The sequence below is a fragment of the Stegastes partitus genome, unplaced genomic scaffold (assembly GCF_000690725.1).
Source record: "Stegastes partitus isolate 25-593 unplaced genomic scaffold, Stegastes_partitus-1.0.2 Scaffold450, whole genome shotgun sequence".
Classification (NCBI taxonomy): Eukaryota; Metazoa; Chordata; class Actinopteri; family Pomacentridae; genus Stegastes; species Stegastes partitus.
In genome coordinates, this window is record NW_007578181.1 from 338,488 (window position 1) to 345,456 (window position 6,969).

General features: G+C 45.3%; 2 protein-coding genes across 5 annotated transcripts in view; one reads left to right on the forward strand and one right to left on the reverse strand.

Annotated features, from left to right (window-relative positions):
• Nucleotides 1-3,315: 3,315 nt before the first annotated feature.
• On the reverse strand, nucleotides 3,316-6,138 carry ccdc32 (coiled-coil domain containing 32). The gene is made up of 4 exons (XM_008286335.1): nucleotides 6,029-6,138; nucleotides 5,564-5,823; nucleotides 4,227-4,380; nucleotides 3,316-4,024 (listed from the first exon to the last, which is right to left on the reverse strand). The coding sequence occupies exons 2-4, from the start codon at nucleotides 5,808-5,810 to the stop codon at nucleotides 3,832-3,834; spliced, it is 594 nt and encodes a 197-aa protein (XP_008284557.1). The 5' UTR covers nucleotides 5,811-5,823; nucleotides 6,029-6,138; the 3' UTR covers nucleotides 3,316-3,831.
• A 137-nt stretch (nucleotides 6,139-6,275) lies between these two features.
• pcmtl (l-isoaspartyl protein carboxyl methyltransferase, like) overlaps nucleotides 6,276-6,969 on the forward strand; it is a 4,020-nt gene continuing 3,326 nt past the window's right edge. For 3 of the 4 annotated variants that reach the window (XM_008286339.1, XM_008286336.1, XM_008286340.1), the window contains exons 1-2: nucleotides 6,276-6,328; nucleotides 6,666-6,801. In XM_008286339.1, coding sequence (XP_008284561.1) covers nucleotides 6,684-6,801 — 118 coding nt within the window. In that variant the 5' untranslated portion in view covers nucleotides 6,276-6,328; nucleotides 6,666-6,683. Of the gene's footprint in view, nucleotides 6,329-6,632; nucleotides 6,802-6,969 lie in introns of all 4 variants that reach the window. The other variant, XM_008286337.1, reaches the window with a different exon arrangement.

Genomic DNA, 6,969 nt, shown 5'->3' on the forward strand with positions numbered 1-6,969 from the left:
ATTCCGCTCTAAGCTGCTTTTTCCACCAGGATGTTAAACGCAGGGCAGACGGCAGCTTCATGTTTGTCGTTCAAACCTCTCGCATCTGTTTTTTGAGGACACTGAATGCTGATGTTCTCCCACAAGCCCCAAAGTCAATGTCAAAACCATCATGAGCTGTTTTCAGACATCATGTGCAGCGCTCTGATACGAGGAGCCTCACTGGGGTCTGGACTGAGTCATACTGAAGGATAAAGCAGCTCTGAAGTCAGCTGTGTGACCTCTGCTGCTGTCTGCCGTCACAAAAGAGACGACAATCCCCCAAAAATGTGAAGAACTCACAGGTGGGGAGGTCGTCCACACATGTTTTCCCTTCATTCAGCAGGAACACGCTCTAGATGCTGCTGCTGGGGTTCAGTTTATTAACAAGCTGTGAGTCTTTTCTTTGAGCTGTTCTGATGAGGTGACGGCGACCGGAGACCTCGGTGCAGATTGGAGAACGGTGTGGATGCTTCTCATGGGTGTGCAGAGAGGGAAGGATGAGGGGGAGGGACGACGACAGCGATGTGAATTTACATTTTCTTTTGTGCTGCTCACACGATCGATATCGGACGGTGACGTGGTTTTGCTTTTCATCCGGAGGTCCGGCCTGTTATTGTAGCGACGGAATCAGTCCTCTCGTTTGAATGATGTTACTGAAATTTATAATTTAGGCTGAAATGAATAAATATAGTGAGGAAGAAATAATTATTTGAAGCAGTTTTGAAGGAATGTCACTCCGGGTTGGACGATCCTCAGCGGACATGAGATGGAAATTAACGTTTTAATCAAGGATGGGTGCCAATCGTATTTTAATTTCCTGCCATGTGGCCCTTTCGTTTATTATCTGACCTGTTACCAGAAGAAACGTCTCTGTGGTAGCCGAGGAGCTGATCAATAACCGTTTTATTTTACTGAAATAGTGACTACAACTCGGATCTTTTACATCGAGGTGTTTGGCAGAATGTGGCCAGAGATGGTTTCGTAGCGTCGGTCCTTTTGTGTCCTTAACAGACAGACAGCAGGCGGATCAGAGGCTTCCCAAAGGCTTTTTTAATTTTACATCAAGGACCCTGACGTTGGAGAACGACGCCGCGGCTGCTGTTATTTAACCGACTGCAGTTTGTGAGGGACTTCCCATGATGCATTTATTTAATTCAGAATTACTTTACAAGGAGCATTAAGGCCAAACAGCTGAAGTTAAATACATCAACCCTGCGACACAGCTCACTTTTATGAAGGTTATAATGTTCTTTTTTGGTTGTTTAACAGAGAACTTGATGCAACCTTGTGGTTGTTCTGCAGGTTTCAGTTTGTGAATGTGCATTAAACACATCACAGGTTTGTGTGAGGAGAAGGAGGCTCATGGTCGAGTTATTGAACGTTGCTATTTCTAGTGATAGCAATACTTCCAGCCAGTCGAGGAGTTTAGTAAATTGAATTAAACGTGTCCTTCTCCTCTCACAAGGTTAGCAAGACTTATTTTGGAAGCAGCTGTACTGACTGATGCTGTAGTAGTTCTTTCTACTGCAGAAGTTGGGGAAAGAAGATGAGAGACACTTCCCTTCACCTTTCAGACCTTGTACCTCAAACTTTAAAAACAAAAAACCCAAATTTGCTAAAACCACAGAACAATCCTGTCTGGTGAAACTCCATTTATAGCTTTGTTCAAGGCCCTCTCCAGTAACAAACTGATTTTCTATCTTGCAAACGTGTCCATGTGGTGTTTTTTTACACTGGGAGACACATCGTGAATAAAATAAGCAGCCAAAGCAACGGCTGAGCATTTCCACCTTTAAGCTGCAGCGCTCTGATGACAAAGTGCTTCACACAAAAGTATAAGAAGACAGATAAAGTCAGTCCATAAGAACATAAATATAATCATTAAATAGAAGAGTACAGATTAAATACTTTCAGCTGTTTTCTATCTGGATTTGAACATTGTCAGAGTTGAGGCCTGTCTCACATCTTCTGAAATACAGTTCCAGATTTTAGCTGCATAAAACTGGAACGCAGCCTCATTGTGTTTGGTTCTGACTCTGGGCACCAGCAGGAGACCCTTCCTGAGGTTCTCAGAGTAGTGGTGGTGGTAGTAGTAGTAGTTCTAGTAGTAGTAACAGTAGTGGTAGTAGTAGTAGTAGTAACAGTAGTAGTAGTAGTAGTAGTAGTAGTAGTAGTAGTAGTGGTTCTAGCCTCAGCGTGTTTGGTTCTGACTCTGGGCATCAGCAGGAGACCCTCCCTGAGGTTCTCAGAGCCCGGCATGGTTCAGATGGCACCAACATGTCAGAGATGTACTTTGGTGCTGGATCATGAAGAGACTTGAGCTGTTTTAAAGTCACTTCTCTGAGCGACAGGAAGCCGGTGCAGAGACTAGAGCGCCGGACGAATATGGTCGTACTTCCTGGTTCTGGTCAGGACTCGAGCAGCAGCGTTCTGGATAAACTGCAGCCGTCTTACAGCTTGTTTAGAGGCAAACTGGAGCCTGAACTTAGCAAAGCTAAGAAACAGTCCTGTTGAGAGGAGGCGATGGTGTAGGGATTCATGTCAGTGATGTTAATGCAGGAGAGGATTATTTTCAAGGAAAAAAAAAATCACACATATGAATATTTTAGGAGGTTTTGTGTGCTGTTAGTCCATGTGGATGTTTGACCTTCACTGTGCAGAATGAGTTATGTGCAGAATTTAACACAGGAAGTCTGTTTTCTCATTCGTCGGCTGAAGGGATCGACTTTCTCTGTGAGCTGAAGTTTCAACTCCAGACACACTCACACTGGAGACGTGATGCAGCAGACGTCTTGTGCCGAGGACTTCAGACGAATGTTTCAGATGACGTTATGTGCATATTCAGTCTCTAGATGTAGTTTCCCAAATTGTTATCCGTGGGCAAACAGCATCAATCATCATTCTGATCCAGGCGGAGCGTTTACATGTCTGGAGGTCACTGACACGGGTCCTTCAGAGCCACAAGGGGGATTATAAAAGTGCTTCACGGGCTGAGTTGTACTCGCTGAGACTGCTAAAGGCTTCTAAAACTGTGAATGAATTTAATTAGATTTTTTGCTGCCATCTGAAGTCAGTCAGAGGGGCCGAGCACAGCAGAGTTCAGCCCTCAACCAATACAAATAAACCCCAAAACCTAATTGTCTTAACCCTAAAACAGCCCCTTTTTGGGGACCAACCACTCCCAAGAACTCAATCTATAATCGGACCAAACTAAGGCGGGCGTGTAAGAGCGCCATCTATCTCATCATCCAACAATGTCCTGGTTGCAGCGAACAAGCAGACAAACAAACAGAATCTATTCTACTTGTTTTTATTGAAACGTGGGTAAAACCATGTGTGTAAAATGAACATGACAAAAATAAAAATGTTATGTTACAATATTTTCTGGAATAGATTCTTCACATTCGCTCCGACTCTAGATTCTTACAAACAGAAACATCTCTGCAGGACAACACACCACCAATCACACGTTACGACACGTAGTCCTTCCATAACATCTGCAGTAGATACAGCAGCAGACAAATAAAATATTCTGCTGCGACACGACAAACGATTTCTTCATTATTCTATATTTTGTGACGTGATGAAAACGAGGAATGAAAAGCCGGGACAGGATGCATGTGACTGAATCAGTGCTTAACACTCAGTTGCTTAGGATACAGAGGATGATGACAGACTGTAATTGGCGCCGATAACAAAAGCTTCGGCCAGAACACTGCTAGAACACAACACAGACCCAGACGAGTGGCGGGGTAACGAGCCTCCCTATACACGGTGAATTAGTTCTGATGCTTTGCTATTTTAAGACACTCATTTTTCTGGGCTGGAGGTGTGATCCTCGTCGGGGTTTTGCGTCGTCTCTCCTTCTGCGTCGTCTCCGTTTTGCGTTTGGTTCGATTCGGCCGGTTCCTTACTCTGAGACGGTCTCAGCAGATATTCTAGCTCCTCTGCGCTGATGGCCACTTTCTCAGGTATCAACCACCTCTTGAAGTGTTCGATAGCACTGCGAAGGGAGAGCACACAAAAGGATGAGTCTATCGTACGCTGATTACTGCCTGGAAGCCCTGTGTCTGAAGGAACGCTGTTGTAAATGGCAAACAGTCAGGAGAAGTTAAAGGAAACTGCAAAATTAACAAATAGAAATAACTCGTGTGACGGATACAGAGAAACATTTAATCAGAATGATGTTCAAGTTCATGTCTTACCTCTCGTCCATTTCGCCGCCTTGGAAGAGCTCTGAGGTCTGAGCGTCGTGCAGGAATCTGTCCCAGCATTCCTTCTTAGCCTGAGATAAGGAGCGCAGCATGTCCCTGGAGGTCACGTCGCTGGACTGGCCCTTGATCTTCTTCAGGCGGTTCTCTGCAGAAAAATGTAGACAAAAAATGTCTGTGTTTCACATCTCGCATTAAAGCTACGACTGACGTTTTAGAATAAAGTGCTGAGGTTCTATGTTTAGTCATCTGACGAATGAAAACAGCAAATCCTGTTTGAGACACAACAGAGAGGAACTAGTGAAGGCGTAATGTAATACTTGATAATGTTAGTGTGATGGTTTTTGTTTGCTTGCAGCAGAGGTTATTATTAAAATGGAGACCATTAATCAGAAAAATAAGAACCCTTACATAAAACTAAATACTAACATCTATTTAATAAGTGCTCATCCTCATATCATCACTACTCAGTAAAGTGATCACAAGACCAGATGCTGAACAGCTTCTTCAGGCAGTCAAATCAGTAAATATTCTGTAAAAACTATCTGTACACGCAATACGTAGTAAAATAATGATTAGACCACTGTAACCACCGTCTTCTGATTCTTCCTTTGTGGTTCTTGGTGGATCAATACTGCATTTTTTCTTATGGTTAAAATGTTTGTTGATTCCAAGCCCAGACTCTCTCACCATGTCCCTCTTCATTAGGCATCAAGATCTGCTAATTGTCTCTCTAATTCTTCTTCCAATAGATATTGCTGAGTAATAATTTAATTATCTGTTCGCTTAATTTGGGCTGCTCGGTGGCTAGCACCGTCGCCTCTCAGCTAGAAGGTCACCGGTTCGCGTCCTGGTGAGGACACCCGGGATCTTTCTGCGTGGAGTCTCCATGTTCTCCCCGTGCAGCGTGGGTTCTCTCCGGGTTCTCCGGCTTCCTCCCACAGTCCAGAAACATGCTGAGGTTAATTGGTGATTGTAAATTGTCCGTAGGTGTGAATGTGAGTGTGCTTGGTTGTCTGTCTCTAAGTGTAGCCCTGTGATAGACTGGTTACCTGTCCAGGTGAACCTGCCTTCACCCTGAGTCAGCTGGGATAGACTCCAGCCCCCCATGACCCTAGTGAGGATTAAGGTGTAGAGATGATGGATGGATGTTTGTAGGGGATACCCAATCCCACCTCACACACACTCTATGACGGTAAAATAAATAGTGGGGGATAAAGTGGCAATGAAGTATGCTACACTAAAGAAGTTGTTGGTTTTGCTGGATTCTGGTGCACCTCTGTTCCTCACATAGGAGCTGGCTGGAGGACAGGGTGAGCCACATGACATACCTAAGGTGGCTATGTACATCTCTGAGTCCTCCATGGGTTCCCATTTGGCACTGGAGGAACTGGTATCCGTCCCATTCGCCTGTCCATTAACCTGCAGCCCGACCGGTGCCGCCGGATGGAAGGAGTCTTTGAACTCTGTGTTGGTCTCCGGAGCCTCCTCAGCTCGGACCTCCGGCAGACTGGAGCAGATCTCGGACCACAGCTCCCCGCTGGACCGAACCTCCTGACTTTCGAAGTCGTCAATCATTCTGGTGCAGTCTCTGGGTCAAACAGACACGAGGATTAAAATCATGTAGCATTAGCATGTTTGTGACTTCGGCGTTAAAGTTAAAGAGAAACCAAACACTGAGCTTCATTTACACCAACAGCTAAACTGCTGTCTAACCTGCTTTACGGCTGACTGTGGCGCATTTAAAACAGCCTTTAAACAATTTGTCACCATAATAAGCTACAAACGCGTCCTACCTGTGTGTGAACCTCGACAGGTTAACCGTTATTTCCGCTGGTGAATGAATTTAACGATTAAAGTTTAGCCTCACTAGCTAACCACATCCATGATCCACAATCTTTTAACGACTGACGGCCCGCTTCCTGGTGGGGGGGACATTTGATTGGTCGTTGCATCCGCCCGTCAAACGGCTCTGTGACGCGATTGGACAACTGCGGCTTCACGTGGGAAAAGCCCGAATCTTATTGGTCAGCGCCGACAGGGGAGTCAGGAAGTGTGTCTCGGATAGAAGTGACGGACGGTGACGAACTATCAAGGTAAACGAGGGCTACTGACCCCTGTTGAAATAATTTATTTATGAATACTGACTATTTTAACAACTCAAATTATAATTAGGAACCGTATAACACTAGTAGCCGCTATACTGTAACGTTAGCTTGCTGTTATAGCTGTAAACTATGACGCTTGACCATCTCGCTGGCTAACTGTCAAGTTCGGTCCCGTTTGTAAACACTTTGCATCCAGTCCAGTGGACAGACCAAATGAGCCAAGCTGTCACGAAGGATACAACAACAACACGGCTGCATGTATTTTACAGTTTTCTGTGTGTCACGTACTCAGGGGTTGCAAGCGCTGATCATCATGTCACTGCAGGGAGATCCAGTGTAGGAGATGCGAGCGGCGTTGCGCCTGGCAGTAGTGGCTGTCCCTATGGGTGTGCTGCTGTCCCGGACCATGGCGTGGATGTCCAGCGGCAAGACGCATCCAGAGCTCATTAGCAGGCTGAGGGGTAATTATCAGAGACTTATGTCAGCCACTTGAGTTTTGGCAGTGGTGTTGTAGATGTTTGCTGTCTTGTGCTGCAGTATTTTCCCTTCAGGTTGATGTTCTTTGACCTCCATAATTAAGGTTAGGACTTTGGTTAGGTTGTGGTTACCTGTTGCAGCAGGGGCGCCTC

Coding starts and splice junctions, on each gene's coding strand:
- ccdc32 (XM_008286335.1), bottom strand. CDS start 5,810: ATGATTGACGACTTCGAAAGTCAGGAGGTTCGGTCCAGCGGGGAGCTG. Junction 4,381..5,563: donor GATGTACATAGCCACCTTAG/GTATGTCATGTG, acceptor ATTTTTCTGCAG/AGAACCGCCTGAAGAAGATC. Junction 4,025..4,226: donor GGCGGCGAAATGGACGAGAG/GTAAGACATGAA, acceptor CTCCCTTCGCAG/TGCTATCGAACACTTCAAGA.